Raw genomic sequence first — 16,513 nt, forward strand, 5'->3', positions numbered from 1 at the left:
GAGAAAGATTGAAAAAGGAGGATAAACTGTGGAATAATGTGTTAAAACTATTTTGGGTTGGTTGTCCTTCATAAGAAAGTTAGAAAGTTTTGAGGAGAAACTATTATAGTCTCTGGGTGAAAGAAAGCGAAACAACTTGTTCAGGACACCTGAAGCCTGAATTAACCTCATACAGTTTTTTGCTTTCGAATCTTGGGACTATGTCTTTTGTAAGAGACTTGGTCTGACATAAGGCTTTAGGATATTTACATAGTTCAACTGGAAGTTCCATATCTATGAGTCCAGAATCTCTGTTTCAAAGCTGGCAGTCTTGGAAATTGCCTTGTGTATTACTTCATATTCCAATTAGATGTAGAATAAATCAGGAGGCAACTGTGCAGAAGAGGAGGTACAGCTGTGTGCTTTCCCTAGGTCTGTCTCTGATAGAACTTATTGGATTATAAGTATGGTGTGTCTACATCAAAACAGAATGCTCTTTAATCCTTTCTGGCTTGGTTACGTGAAATGATATCTACAGTTAGAAAGTTATTTTAGTACTGTTTATTTAAGACATGGTATTATTTTCCACTGAAGGCTAAGGCCCAAATCTTGGCCTTACCTTGTCTTCTTTTTTCACTCATTAAGTAGATGTGATTCCAGGTCGTGATTTAAAACAAATTATTTTCCTAATGAGGTTTCTCTTTTATTCCACAGTATATTTTATCCTAGAGAATTTTCTTTGATAATGTTTACACTCTAAATGTAAAATATGAAGGCATTTGATAATCCATATTACATCTACCTCTAGGTGGACCATCTGTTCACTAGTATAGAAAAGGGATCATTCACATCTAGGCTTTATGAAAGGTACTGAGTGATTTTTGACTGATTTTTGGTGATTTTTGACTTTTAGTGGTTCCTGTGCTTTGTGTGTATGTGCCAGACACTCAAATCTTTGTTACACTAAAGCCCACAGTCTTTTGAGCTATAAAGAGTTTTGGAAGTCATCTAGATCACCCCCTCCCTCATTTAATGCCTTTCTCTCCCCCACCAGAGCTTGCAAATACAAATAATTTATTTAGCATGAAAATAATCTCATCTTTTTTTTTTTTTTTTTTTTCTTATTTCCCCAGAGATAATGTAGAGTTCATTTTGACTTTTAGGACACCTTAAAGTAGAAAAGCAGCGTGACTTCAGAGAGACCAGGGTTTAAATATTAGTGTATTCCATTTATTAGCTGTGTGATTTGACATTTCAATCTTTATAAGCCTTTATTTTCTCATCTGGAAGATAGGGATATTAGTTGTAGCAGTCTCATTAGATTTTGTGAAAAATAAAGTGAGATGACACATAAAAAGTGTTTATCAGGGTGTTTGATACATAATAAATATTGGCACCTCTTGTTTTAGAAAAGATGTCAGACAACTGGGTTCAAATCTTCTAATTCGGGCTGGGGATATAGCTCAGTTGATAGAGTGCAAGGCAAGCACAACGCCCTGGGTTTCATCCCCAGCACCGAAAAAAAAAAAATCTTCTAATTCTTTTATTTTTGACCTTGGACAAGTGATTCTTTGAGATTCATTAATGTATCTATGCTTGGCATTTTAGTTAGAGTCAGACATACTGTATTAAAAATAGAATTTGTTTTTTTAGGTCAGTTGTAGGTTCACATCAAAAACAATTTTTTAAAAGTCTTTTGGCACAAGGTTTGGCACTTAATTAATGCTAAATTAATCCCTATTGTTACTGTTGTTATAAAAGATAAGACCTCAGCATATATTACATATGAATATTGAAGTCTTAAAACTTGAGAACTGTATAATGAGGAGCCCCATCATTTATGCTAGAGATGTTGACAAAGTAAGTTGAGTTTAAAAATGAGTGTTTTACAGTTCATAGGAATTAGAGCCATCAAAGGCCTCTTGGATTTGAAATAGTCTCCCAAGGAAAAAAAAAATTTAATCATTTTACTGATCTGATTCATTTACTTGTATAGAGAGCACATCAACAAGAAGAGCATGCCTGTAATAGTAACAATAGAACCTCTACCAAAACTGGTTCTGACAAGTTCTCTCCAAGTGGATTGAAAACCTTGTTGGATAAGCATACAGCATCTGGGAGAATTTTATCCTTTTATGTAGTATATTTGCTATTAGAATACCTAATGCCATTAAGGGCTTTGACAATGTAAGTGTAATTTTAAAAACATATGCATTAAATGCACAGTATCTCCTTCTACTCGAGGGAGAACAGGGAAATTACTTGATCAGTTCCCTCCCACCTTAGTTGCCTTTCCATTTCTAGTGACCTCACTGACCCCTATATTTGGTCATTCATTGTCTGTAAGTACTAGTGTTAGAATGTAGGAATTTAGGGAGGGTGTTTTCTTCCTAGGATGAGGTAGGAGTTAGTATCATTCAACATATGATAGTCTTTACTTTAAAGTTCAAACCTATTTTAAGAAGTGATAGTTGGAATGTATGTTATTTGAGGTAATAGGTCGAGAGCTGTTTTGGTGATCTTGCCAATAACAGTTTCTCAATTGACCAATGTGAAGTAAAATGACAGACTGTCTTTGAGAGACCAGAGTAGATAAGGAGATGCTGCTTTTCCTACTTTGTGTGTCTCAGGAGGGCTTCAGTGGTATGAATGGAATTTTAAAAGAAAATCAACTGTGTAAAGAAAAGAGTTAAAAAAAAAAAAAATCCCCAAAAGTGAGTTTAGGCAGTGGGGAGAGGACTGCGCTTGCACAAGTCATCTGCTGAGTGCTTTTGCACATGGTAGGAAGGAGTGAAGTTTGCACTTTTGCACTTTCTCTGCCTGTCTTTTGTGTAGTCCCAGGAGTGCTTGTTCTTTTCTTTGCTGCATACTTTCTTGCTGAGTAATTCAGTTCCATCCATGGTTCTTCCTTCCCTGAGTACTCTGACCCCCAGGGACTTTGTGCTTCCAGTTGTGGTGGGTAGCTCTGCTCCATATTTGCATTTCAGATGACCTGTTTGATGCCCTTGTGATGTTCCTCAGGTCCCTTTTCATCCTCCCTACACACTGAGTTTGAGGTGCTCAGGAGACATTTTGAATATCTGCTTTTGTATGTAATGCCATTGTGAACTACCTGGTCACTTAATTCAGAAACCTAGAAGTTGTCCTCTGCTCTTTTCTTCTCTTTCACTTCCATGTCTAGTCATTGTATGGATCAGTAATACCTTCTAAGTATGTTTAAAAAATGTCTCCCTCCTTTTCACTGTTTTCTTCATTTGGCTTCTGACCTGTTGTGTTTGATTCCAGTCTGGTCCTCTGGTCTTTGTTCCCCTATAAGCCATTTCCAGTTTTCAAAGTGGCCCATATGAAATGTAGTATGATAGCCTCTTACTTGACTGTACTTGAAAGTACTTGAGTGATATCTTGTGCCAAATAGCTGTAAGCCTTGGCCTTAAGGTGGTTGATGGGCAGCATAATGAAGTTAATCTTTTTTTCTAGAATCACCTGACTTGTTTCTGTGCACTTTATTCTCTGAATGGCTAAGCGACTTCTTCCATTAGGTTCCCTTTTCTCTCTCTTGCTAGAAGCTAAATTCTTGTGCTACCTCAACTTTATTTTTCTGGATGGCCTGGGAAATTCCTCCTTATCTTTGAAAACAACTCCAATGATACCTTAGTGGATCTTTTGTATTTCAATTTTTTCCTTTGCTTGCTTTTTTATAATTGCAGTTGTAAGTTACATTGTATCATATTATATTTGTACTTGTTCATATGCCTTTCTCTTTTTGATCCTTACCTTAAGGCAGGAACTATGACCTGCCTCAAATTATGATAATTATAAGCCATGCATAGTTGTTTAAAACTAGGTTAAATCATGTACAAATTTATAGCTCTGAAATATTGTTGTACAATTGAAGGAAATAAAGCAGAACTTACAGAGTAATAGTGGCCTTAGCATGTTGCTTTTGTTAGTTGAGGACTCAGTACTAGTAGGAGGTTGAAAAATGAATCTCTTATTCAAGTTAATTATGAATTTTATACAACCACTGTCTTTAAAAAGAAGGAATACCTAAGAAGTAAAACTATTTTTGAGAAAAATATTTCCAGTAGGTGGCAATATAAGACTATTTTTCTATTTTTCTTACATCTCTTTTGCTGCTAGAATCAAAATTTTTTTCTTTTTGATTGCTATGGTCTATACAAATGGTCACATAGTCTTATGGACTATGTGTAGATTGTATAGCCAGAAAAGCCTACTTAACCTCTCTAAGGCCTCTGGGTCTCTTGTTTTCCCCAGCTAGCCAGTCAAGCCACTGCAGTAACTTCTTTTCCTCCCTTTGTCATTCTTTTCATTCATTCAAAAATATCTTTACAGAAAACTTTTGTGTCTAGATGCTAGGCTGGTGTCTGTTGATACAATGGTAGAATAAGATGAATGGATTTATTCATTTATTCATTTTCACATGTATGCTGAGTATTAGATCAAATAATGAGAGGTGTATACTCTGGTAGCTAACAGCTGTGGTCTAGAGCAAGAAGTCCTAATTTACCAGTTGCCTATTACCTTAGGCAGGGTACCCAGTGACTCTGCCTTAGTTTCCTCTACTGTACAATGGGAATAATAGTCAGACCTATTTGGGGAAGCTCTAACGGTTATGTGAGTAAATCATATGAAGCATTAGAATGGTGCCTGGCTCAATAAACGCTAGCCATTATTAGTTTTATTTTTATTTATTATTATATACTCATTGTTTTTGCTTATGTGCTCTTCAATGAGCTATTAATCCCTAACTGATAAACTGATAAGTCATCAGACTGCCATCCCTGATCTCATGAAGAATCAAAGATTATGAAAGATTTTTAAAAAACCGGGGGGGGGGGGACAAACTTATGATTGTGGTTTTATTAATTCTTTAAAGGTGATATGTTTGATTTTAATGGGTTCTTGTCAATTTGTGCTGCTGCTGCTCATATATTAATTAAGCACCAACATCATGCAAGTTTCCTATAGAAGCCTTGCCAGCTGGGTTCCTGTCATTAAAATCCAGCAGTTGTGATCAAACTTCATGTACACTGTTAGTAGTGTAGAAGAGGGTGAAACCGTCTTATTTGGTTGTTGGCTTTGTGGGTCAGGTAGTAGACATGTTCTGTGGCATATTAACCTGAGGGGAGTTATTGGGGAGCTGAACCTCTCTTCTCGTTGCAGATTCCACTGTGTAAAGTAATTAGATTCAACATAGACTACACAATTCATTTCATTGAAGAGATGATGCCCGAGGTAAGGGAAAAGCTTTTAACAGTTTGCTGTAGTTCTTTTGTTTATTCCACACTTTAAAAAAATAATAAATTGGCCTTGGTCAGTTCTGGCTTTTTGCCATAGGAGATCCTTAAAATACCATGTTCACTGTCAAAAGGGTCACCGAGATGTAGCTCTGCTATCAAGGTTAAAATTTGGGTCATTTTTAAACTCATTGACCTTTTTTTGACCCTGCTTCTGCTTGTGTCGCATCTGCTGATAGTAACTTTACATCTGTTTCTAGTTTGTTTTGTGTAGGGGATAGATTTTGGTTACTGGCCATTATCAGAGAGGAAATTGGAATAGTGAAACTGAATCTGATAGCTGTTGGAATAATCTTATTCATTATCTCCAGTGACAAGATCAATGCTTAGCTCATTTTTCTTCCCATATATTTACATATCTTTCCTAATTGTTTTTCATTGCGGATGCTCAGCAGCAGATTTATCTAAATATATGCAAGAGATTTAAAATTCCAAAGCAAGATTAATGTGAATCTCAGAATGATTCATTGCCTGATCTTGAATTTAGTGGTGTCAACAAATCACACTAAGAAATAACAACTAGACAGCTAACAAGCTTGTGCACTTAATGTTGTGTTGGAGTTAGGGTCGATTTCCAGAGCCCCTGGCTCTTCTTGCAACTTGTTTAACTGGGGAGCACTGTCATGGGCAAGGAGCGCCAATGGGAAATTAATGGGCATGACATGCATGCTTAGTTAGCATCTGTTTCATTCTGGAAAATTCCTGTTCATTCTACCTGCTGCTCAAAAGAATTAAAGAAAAGGGCATGTCCCTTCCTTCTCCTGTCTAAAAAGATTTTTTTCTTCCTTTTGGATTTTAAGGTCATAGCCTTCATTTGCTATCATAAAAGCTTATGACTTCTAACGTGATCTCATATGGGGTGATTTATGAACCCTGAGCAAAAAAAGTAGTAGGAAGAATTAGGAAACAGAACTTGCTTGCAAATATATCATCTGCTTGTTTACAGGAGAAATTTTGATACAAAATTTTGTAGCTTTTTGTTTTTCAGTAGTATTTGAGGTTGAACTCAGCCTTTGCATGTGCGAAGAAAGTGCTCTCTACCACTAAGTTACATCCCCAGTCATTTTTAATTTTACTTTGAGACAAGGTCTCTCTAAGGTGCCTAAGCTGGCCTTGAACTTGAGATCCTCCTGCCTTAACCTTCTGAGTTGCTGGATAAGAAAGTTCTGCAGTTTTTCTTAGCTTTAAAGAGTTTGAACTTTTTTGGAACAAAGGACTACTGCTTTTTGGTAGCATGGTAATAGTGATTCTGGTGGTGTTGGATGGAATGGGAAGGGGATGATGAGCAAGCCAATCAGTGCCTGAAGATGTGTAATTTGTGTCAACAAAATGTTCCCAGGAGATTCGGGTGTATTTTATAATTGGATTAGAAAACTCTGATATAAGATTTAACTTTAGAATTTGTATCATTTTATTTGTATACTGAAAAAGGCTGGGTTGACATTTTTGTAGAAGTCTTAATGTCATTATTTGTCTACTTAATTGCTAGCTGAAACCAGTGAGCTGTTGTAGGACAGAGGCCTAATATTTTAGGAAATAGTTTTTGTAGTTTCAACAGACACTTTTCTAAGATCCTTGGCTAAACGTGCTGAATCTTTAGTTATTATATATTTATAAACCTATCATAATTTTATTTGGGTTTATTTTCAGAATTTTTGTGTAAAAGGATTGGAACTTTTTTCATTGTTTCTATTCAGAGATATTTTGGAATTATATGACTGGAATCTCAAAGGTAAGTATAGAATTTAAAGAAAAAAGTAATGCTTATAGAAGAACATCATATGTGAAAATTCTTATAAATTGGGGGGGGCAGATAGTTGAAATTCTTTTTATTTTTGAAATACCCATGAAAAAGTGTATTATTCATAGGAACACTTGCTATTACTTGACTTGGGAGGTTTTTCTAGGCTTTACTTCTTAATAATTTGACAATGCCCATTATTAGCCAAGAAGATGGTATCAGTTATTATGAATAATTACCTTGATTTATGTGCATTAGGGAAAAATCTCATTAGTTAATATTTTAAATCTACTGAACTGTGCTCTAATAAACTTCTATCATGCCACTTTAACAGAGAACTTCAATTAGTTATTAACACACATGTACACACACATGCAGAGTGATCTAATAGATTATAAACTTGATGCCTGGCTCTTGGATGGTAGTTTACTCTTTTGAAAGTATCTGTATTACACTGAATATTTACTTATTTAAAGCAGTGTATTGATGAATGATTTTTCAAGCCAGGTTTTCAAATGAATGAATTGAATTTAGAAGGCTTTTCAAACCGCACATATTGATTAATGGCTTTTCAAACCAATAGCATTTCAATTTTTTTAGTGTATTGATTAAAATGAGAAGGAAATGACATACAAATTTATTACATCATGCTCTAGTTGAGTTAAAACAAAAACTTGAATGTTTGAATTTTAAAAACAATTTTACTGTATGCACTTGCTCTCTGGGGCTCTCATTGTCCCCTTGACTTTCTATAGTCTGCTCCTTGTGGTCCTTACTGGTTGCTGTGGCAGTTCCAGATGATTGCTTAAGCTCTTGAGGAGAAGGGTTGGGGGAGTAGTAGTGTTATGTCCCCACTTCTGGTAGTGTTTTTTTATTGCCATAAATCTTAGGAGTTAGGTTGCTGTGTTTGCTTTCGAAACTGTTTGATTTCTTTTCTCTTTCCTTTCAACTTGTTTTCTTTAGGTCCTTTGTTTGAAGACAGTCCTCCCTGCTGCCCAAGATTTCATTTCATGCCACGTTTTGTAAGATTTCTTCCAGGTAAATCATTTGACTTGTCAGTGATCTGGTGAAATAGTGTGTATGAAAATAAGCCTACCATTTTCCTTTTAAACTTTGGGGACAACTTTCCCACATTGACCATCATTAATTTATTTGCTTCTCAGGTCGCACATGAAATGTAAAATTTTACATGTGAATTTATACTTTTTCATAACTTATTGCAGCCTCAAATTAGATGAATAATAGAAGGATTGATTTATATATTTTGAAAATCTACTTGATAAAATATCATCCAGATGTTAAAATTAACATAGAAAATGCATGTGTCTTTAAAAATACATACAGCTAATTGGAAAACAATTGGTATAAAATTTTATATACAGTATGAGAATTTCTAAAATGGCTGCATAATAGTTGTGATAAGGTGGTAGAATTATAGGTGATTTTTTTTCTATTTTTTGACACAATTTTAAATATATTACGGTAAAAAAATGTGATAATTTATTCTCCCACTATATTAAAATAAGTAAACATATAACTTAAATTTTCAAGTAATTTTTTAGAAAGTCCAACTAAAAGATATTGGTAGTATATGTAATATTTTAAAAATGGTTTGATTTTTAATGAAATCTTTTGGATACTTTTTTACTCACAAAATCTTTTCCTTTGAGGCCCCTGCCATCCTGTTCCCACTCTTTTCTCTGATTTCCTAATCAATGAACTGCTTTGTCAAATGCTGTGAAACCTGCTCACAGTTTCCTCTCATAGCAAAGTCCTTTTATTAGTCCAGTGAACTTCACTCACCACTGTATCATTATCCCCGCCCCCCCCCCCCCCCCCCCATTTATTGGTATCAGCAATTGAACCCAGAAATGCTTAACCACTGGGCTACATCCCCAACCCTTCTTTTTTTTTTTTTTTTTTTTTAATGTGTTATTTTGAGGCAGGGTCTTGCTAATTTGCTTAGAGCCTCTCTAAATTGTTGAGGCTTTCTTTGAACTTGAGATTTACTGCCTCAGCCTCCTGAGCTGCTGGGATCATAGGCATGTGCCACTGTGCCCAGCCACTGTATTGTTTTTTTTTGACTCTTTTTACTGTGATGATTGTCACAACTCAGCCACTGCTTCCCCAGGTGAAAACCTGGGCAGGGCCACATCCGTGTGAATGTATCCCTAGAATCTGATACCAGTGTTACTGTGACATTGTGTACTTCTGGCCTGTCATGCTGTTGTCCCTTAGCTTGTGCTTAACTCTTCTTTACCTTGTGCACAGCCCCTTTCTGTGCTTTCTTGACCAAAACCTGTGCTCTGATTTGATCTGTTCTCTCTTGCTCATCAGTCCAACCATTTGCCTTTTATTCTACATGCGGGCCACTCAGTGATACTGGAGGGAAAAAATACAGTGGGTGCTGTGAATCTGTGGTCTTGCAGTCTTGACTGGGGAGTTTTGCTTTGTGTAACTTGTCTGCCCAGTTCTTCACATCAGTAGTTTTGGGACTTCAGTCCTACAGTCATGCTTTCCTCCTCAGGCCTCTGGTCCTCCTGGTGGCAGGAGGCCTGGCATTCTTCGTGCTTCGTGAGAAACCTCCTTGGAGCCTGTCTTGTAGGCTTCTACCAGTGCTCATGGTTCATTCACAGCCCAGCTTTGCTTCAGTGCCAGAGCCCCTCCACCTGTCCCAGCACATTGCAGCTTCTGATGCCAAAGCCATCCTCCCAAGGAACAATCCAGATGGCATGTGTCAGTGCTGGTTTCCTCTCTAAAGTGCTTACTAGACTCTTGACTTTGTTTTTTCTGGACTCTTTTTTTCCTCTTACCTTTGGTTTCTCTTGGTTGCTTTTGTGTTTTGTCTGCTCAGTCTAGTTTGGATTTCCTGCAAGAGTAAGAGGAGAGGATGCTCTTTGCTCAGTTCAGTCAGTCACAATGGCTTCTTTTTATTTTTAGGATAGCATTACTTGTATTTTTAATATTATTGGTAATGTTTGTTTTGCTTAGAAAATGCCCTCAGAAGCTTTTCTCCTTTTTATATCTGGTTTCATTTCACTGAGATGCCCTTTTTTCTTTTCAAGTGAATGTGTCTTTGATTTAATAATGGAGTTTTAGCAATAAACTTATTAGAAAAGAGTGTTAGAGTGAGTTTGTTGAAAAGCCTTTCCTTTTTGTATCTCTGTGCTTCTAAGGCATTTTATGACCAAACAAATCTCTAAGAGAAAGTGGGCAGTTTTAAAATGATCTTACAGAAAAATCTTGTGTCAGGTATTTACTTCATGGGGTTTCAACTCACAAAATGCTTCTCATAACTATGTAGGGATAACATTTAGGCTGTCATAAAGGAAAAAGTCTATTGATTTATTTTTAAACAATTTATTGTTTCATTAGATTTCCCTTTGAAAATAAATGTTTTAAAAAACCCTGAAGGATACAGAAAAACACCTAATGTATAAATGCATTTTGATATTGGATGGCAAATTATGGTTGATTTGTTTTTCACAATATCATTTAATTAGGACTAGGGATGTCATTGTGGTAAAGCTCTTGCCTAGTGTGTGTGAGGCCCTGGGTTCAGCCCCAATAAAGAAATGACTTTATTAAGCATCTTGTGTGCTGTGTGCCTCTGTGTGTGATTCTGGAGTTTTAACTCAGGGGCGCTTTACTACTGAGTTACATCCCCAGCCCATTTCAATTTTATTTTGAGATAGTGTCTTGCTATGTTGCTGAGGGTTTCCCTAAGTTGCTAAAGCTGACCTTGAACTTAGACTCTTCCCACATTGGCCTCCTGAGTTGCAGAGATTAAAGGCATGTGCCTGTACCCATGCCCAACTATTAAAACATTTTTAAAAAGAGTGAATTAAGTTTTAGGGTGTAGTTCAGTGGTAGAACACTTCCTTAGTATGTGCAATGCCCTGGGGTCTATTCATAGTACTGCAAAAATACAAAACAACCCCCCCAATCACATAAATTTTTTTTTCTATGTGTAAAATTTTTCACATGGTTGTCATACTAGTATATGATTTGCATCTTATTTTTAATAATTCATTGAGCAGATGGATGTTTTTAAAGATTATGATAGTGCCAAGTTTCTTGTCAAAAGAATTACATCAGTTCATGCTGCCATGAAAAATGCATTATTACTTTAACATTTTAGGCCCAGCCATCCTTCTTCACTCATTCTTTTCTTCTCTTAAAAATTTCAGCAGTGAGCTCCATGAAGCAGAACAGTGAACCTTGTCTGTTTCTTGTATTACTAGTGCTAACATAATCCTTGGCAGGTAGTAGGGACTGCATATACTTGTATACTGTTATTCACAATATGCTTTATTTAAATATTAGTGTTTTGGTTACTGATGAATGTGCTTTTCAAACATTCTTTGGTATCATCCCCTTTTTTTTTTTTTTTTATAAAGGTTTTGATAGGACTAAAACATAAATACTGAAAAGCTCACATAAGTATAGGACTTAGAGAATTTTTAAACTGAATATGACCATGTATTTTGTACCCAGATCGAGTACCAGCATCAGGAACCCTCTCTAAACCCAGTTACTGCCCAGACTCAGTGGAAACCACTATTCTGTCTTGAAACCCTGTTAGTTTTACCTGGGTTTTTTTTTTTTTTTTTTTTTTTAACTATGAAAACTAGAATTATATATTTTCTTTTGTTTCTTTTTTTTTTGGTACCGGGGATTTGAACCTAGGGACATTTTGCCACTGAGTTGCATCCCTAGCTCCAGCTTTTCTGATTTTTTTGTTTTGAGACAGGGCCAAACTAAGTTGCTTAGGGACTAATTAAGTTGTTGAGGCTGACTTTGAATTTGTGATCCTCCTCCTTCAGCCTCCCAAGTCACTGGGGTTACATGTGTGTGGCACTGTGCCTGGCTTTGTTTGTATTTTGTTTAATGTGTTTTAGAGCTATCTGTTGTTGGCTCATTCTCATTGCTGTGTAGTTTTATGTGGCATGACTAAATTAAAATAAACGTATTTATGATGAATGAATATTTGGGTATTTTCAGATTTCTTATTTGTATGTGTATGTGTATATATATACACACACATGCATTCTTATACATTTATATTCATAAATATCATAGGAACATTCACTAAAGACCTGTATATATCTTTTTATGAGCCCATATATATAACAGTTTTCCAAAAGGATTGTAGCATTTACCTTCCCACTAGCAGTAAATGAAAATTTATGTTATTCGCATTTTCTCCAACACTGGGCATCCTTCTTTCTTTCTCTTTCTTTCTCTCTCCTTTCTTTTCTTGGGGCTCAATGCAGGGTCTCAAATGTGCTAGCCCACACTTTACCACAGAGCTCCATCACCAGCCCTTTCTTTTTCAGTTTAGCTGTTCCAGTGGGTATTCAGAAATATCACATTATAGTTTTTTATTATTTTAATTAGTGAATTATAATTATATAATTGGAATTCATTGTTGTATGTTTAACATTATGGTTTTATTTTGCCTTTAATGACTAATGAGTGTACACCATTTTATGATACATTGACTTTTTAGATTTTTGTCTTTTTGAAGTACCTTTTCAAGCCTTTTGCCCATTTTTCTATTGGACAATATTTACCTTTTTCTCATTGATTTGTAGATGTTTAAAAATATATACTGTGTATAAGTTCTTTTTTTTTGTATAAGTTCTTTGTTAGAAATACAGTCAAGATCTTCTTTGTAGATTGCGTTTTGATTATCTTGATGATTTTTGATGAACAGAAATTCTTTGTGTAATCAATTTGTAAATTGTTTTTCTTTATGATTAGAGCCTTTTATATCTTGTTTATGAAATTTTTGCCTATCGTGGTATCAGGCTACTCCCATTTTCACTTTTTGGTCTAATCTATCTTGAATTTGTTTTTATGATTGGTATAAGATATAGGCCAGAGCTCACTGTTTTCATTATAGATATCCAGTTGGCCAGTGCCATTTATTGAAAAGAGTGTTCTTTCTTTACAGAATCAAATTGCTTCTGTCCTTTTCCCTGAGCCAGGTTGTGTGTATGTGTGTACACACAAGCAAGGAGTATAAAGTAAAAAACTGAACACTCCCTTCTAAACGTGAAAATGAGTAGGTGCTGTAAGTGGTTTGATTTGTATTTTGTCTTAATCTACCTTTTTCCTTTAAGTGGGGTAACTCTAAACATGTTACACAGTTTGCCTTTCTAACTCAAATACTTGAGATCTTTTCTGTATACTTGCCTCATTCTTTAATCTCACATAGCATTTTATATTATAGATGGCATTACTTTTTTTTAATGAGTCCTCTAGTGAGGAATGTTTTGAAGGTCTCTCTTTTTTCCCCATTGCATATAAATGCTTCAGATGTAGTCTGTGTGTCTTTTGCATTTGTCTGTTTCCCTGGGTAGGATTCTAAAAGTGAGATTACTTGTTAAGATTGTATGCACATTTTAAATTTGGAAAACCGGCCAGATTCTCTGAAGAATGATATATTAATTTGCAATTCTGACCTACAGTTTTTATAAAAATCATCCTTTTTCTATCACCTGCCAGTGCCAGATATTACTAATATTTATAATTTTGTCCATCTGATAAGTAAAAAGTAATGCCACTATCATTATTTGCATGTATAATATCTAATTAAATGTTCAAGTTTTATCAGTCTTCATAATTTTTCTCTACTTGCTCAACTTACCCATTTTGAAAACATCTGTCTCAGTTGCTTTATGCAAATTTATAAAATTAAGTTGGAGAATTTCAACCAGGGATCATTCATTGCAGGCCAGTTACCAAAAGCCAAGTCACAGAGCAACCAGTTGATTGATATTTTAAGACTTTTCTCAAATTTTTGTTTCTTTTCTATCTCACTCTTCCCTTTGCTTGTAAAACAGCTGATAGGAGCTAGACCCAGCTTAAGGTCTTATCTAACTGTAACTGACTAAGACAGAACATAATTCAAGACAGTAAGATCACACCTAGGGGAAAACCTATTCATTACTTGTATCATGACTCTATTAAAGCACTGGACATCTTTTTTTTTTTTTTTTTTTTTTCAAAATGACTGTCCAGTAAATTCATATTTGGAAATCACCCTTTCTAGAGCAGTAATTCTCAGGTATAGCTGGCAGGAGGCCAGGGAGGTGAGAGAGATTTCAGAATTTCTAGGAGACAACAGTAGTTTGAAAAATACACTGATTGATACAGTGTCTTAATATAACTTATTATTTAGAAAATTTAGAAACATGTTAATTCAAATTTTATAAAATAAGATTTTTATCTAGTCATCTTGGTAGGAATATATAGAAGATGTAGTAATGCAGTTAATGCTGTTATACAGCTATCCTCAGTGTAGGGAAGGGGGAAGATATTTTTATATTTCTTAAAATTAAGTGTTATACACTTGATAAATACTTGTCTAAGCAGCCATGTACTTAACACAAATTCCCTAAAAAATTGCCCCCTCTTCCAAATAACCATATAAATAATTAAGCAATGTAAACTCAGAGAATTGAGTCTCTAAGAAACAGTTTATAAAGTCTGTCAGTTCATTAATGACTGTCCAGATTCATTCCCCGAAACACAAACTCCAGTTCTTCCCGAATAATGAGCCGTTGTCACAGTTCCAGTCCCAGAGCTGGCAGAATTCCTGCTAACCTTAGTCTACCCGCTCTGATTTCTCATTTATATCATGTCCTATTTATCTCAGCCAATGAGATAAAAATTACTTCCTAGTCCTCAGTGACATAGTTCCATAAATCCCCAACATAAACATGTAGCAGAACAGACAAACCCAAAGAGCCAATTCATTAACATTAGTAAATTCATGGTAGTCTGAAAGCAAGTGGCCATGTTATTTATCTGCTTCATAAAGTCATTCCACAAACATTTATGGGTGTCTTCTTTTACCAGACTGGGTGTGTGAGAGACACAGCCCAGGCTTGTTTCATGGGCTCTAGCAGGACTCTGATTTTTCTACCTCCTCTTATATCTCCACGAAGGTTGAAGCCGGGTGTGGTGGCACATGCCTATAATCCCAGTGACTTGGGAGGCCGAGGCAGGAGGATCGAGAGTTCCAAGCCAACCTCGGCAAAAGCAAGGTGCTAAGCAACGCAGTGAGACCTCCTTGTCTCTAAATAAAATTCAAAATAGGGCTGGGGATGTGGCTCCAGTGTTTGAGTGCCCCTGAGTTAAATCCCCGGTACCTCCCTCGCTAAAAAAAAAAAAAGATTGAACTTCAATATCAAATATGGAACAGTCTCAGTCTCCCTTCTTTGTTACGTTTCACCTCAGATTGTCTGTCCTGAGTTTCTCCTTTTTCACAGTGGTAAAATATTTAGTAGCTTTTAGCTTGAATTTAGAGTTGCACTTGGTGTGCATGTTGTGTTTAATTGTTTTCTTGTCTAGTTTCTGTGCTGCTGTAGAACTCAGTCCTCCTTTGTATCCAAGAAACTAGGTTCTTGGTGTTATATAAGCATTTAGTGGCCTGGTTTCCCTCCTGTCTCCCTAGTCTTGCAGATATTCCTCTCCTAAATTGGGCAGGGCTTATTCCATTCATTTAGCATGGAGTTGGAACTTTTAAGAGATCCTTGGTTCATAAGCTCAAGTATTCTCTCCTCTTAGCTCTTTTAGTCCCTTCACTTGAAATTCAATGCCTCTAGCTCTTTTCACATTTATCTGAAGTCTCTGGAGTCAGCCAGCTATAACTGCTTGTGGGGAGTCTGCTGTTTGTATACCTGGATCTGTAAGTATCTGCTCCTTCCTCTGCATTCCTTCTGATACCAGTGTGATGCAGATTGGGAATGAATTCTTGTTCCTTGGTGTTGAAGATTAAACACCCCAACAATACTGAGGCAAGCATAGAGAGCAAGTTTTATTTAAGAAAGTGATAGAACAGACTTCTCTGAAGAGAAGGGTGTCTCAGAGCTGAAAGCACGCGTGAGTGAGTGCAGCATGCTTTCTTATAGACCCCAGTCTTCTCTTTCTTCCCTGTGTATACCTTGACCAAGGGCAGGAGCACAGAGGTTGTTAGCAACCCAGAGTAGAATAGCATAATTTCAGAGGTTAACTGTTAACCCATTGTTCTCTCTTTGATAACCAGCCATCACTCTCTCGATGCCCATCACTCATTACCTACATTGACTTCCTGCACCTGCCTCAGTTTGCTGAGGAATGTGACATATCCTATCCACTTAGGCCAGGCAGGGCTGCAGGCAGATTGCTTTTTGGTAAAGAAAACATGTGGGGGTCAGCACAGTGGGCCCATGTTGTCTGTCTGTCCCCTAATACTCTTCCCTTAAAATATGAATTTTTAAAAAATTCTTGAAAGAAAACAACATTGCACTGCTTCTTATAGTATCTTAGACTAGTAGTATATCTCCATTGTCTCCGGTACTGCTTTATGCTTCACAGACAGCCATTTTGTCCTTGTGTCCTTGTATGATAGAAGAGGATGCGAGCTGTTTCTTATCCTTTCTTAGAGGAGCACAGGTCCCATTCATGAGGGCTCCATTCACCT

At 36.2% G+C, this 16,513-nt stretch overlaps 1 protein-coding gene across 4 annotated transcripts in view; it reads left to right on the plus strand.

The window, feature by feature from the left end:
* DROSHA (drosha ribonuclease III) overlaps positions 1-16,513 on the plus strand; it is a 120,745-nt gene that overhangs the window by 38,415 nt on the left and 65,817 nt on the right. For all 4 annotated transcript variants that reach the window (XM_079144479.1, XM_079144480.1, XM_079144482.1 and 1 more), the window contains 3 exons: positions 5,164-5,235; positions 6,948-7,029; positions 8,002-8,076. In XM_079144479.1, coding sequence (XP_079000605.1) covers positions 5,164-5,235; positions 6,948-7,029; positions 8,002-8,076 — 229 coding nt within the window. The remainder of the gene's footprint in view (positions 1-5,163; positions 5,236-6,947; positions 7,030-8,001; positions 8,077-16,513) is intronic.

Source organism: Sciurus vulgaris (genome assembly GCF_902686455.1).
Source record: "Sciurus vulgaris genome assembly, chromosome: 6".
Classification (NCBI taxonomy): domain Eukaryota; kingdom Metazoa; phylum Chordata; class Mammalia; order Rodentia; family Sciuridae; genus Sciurus; species Sciurus vulgaris.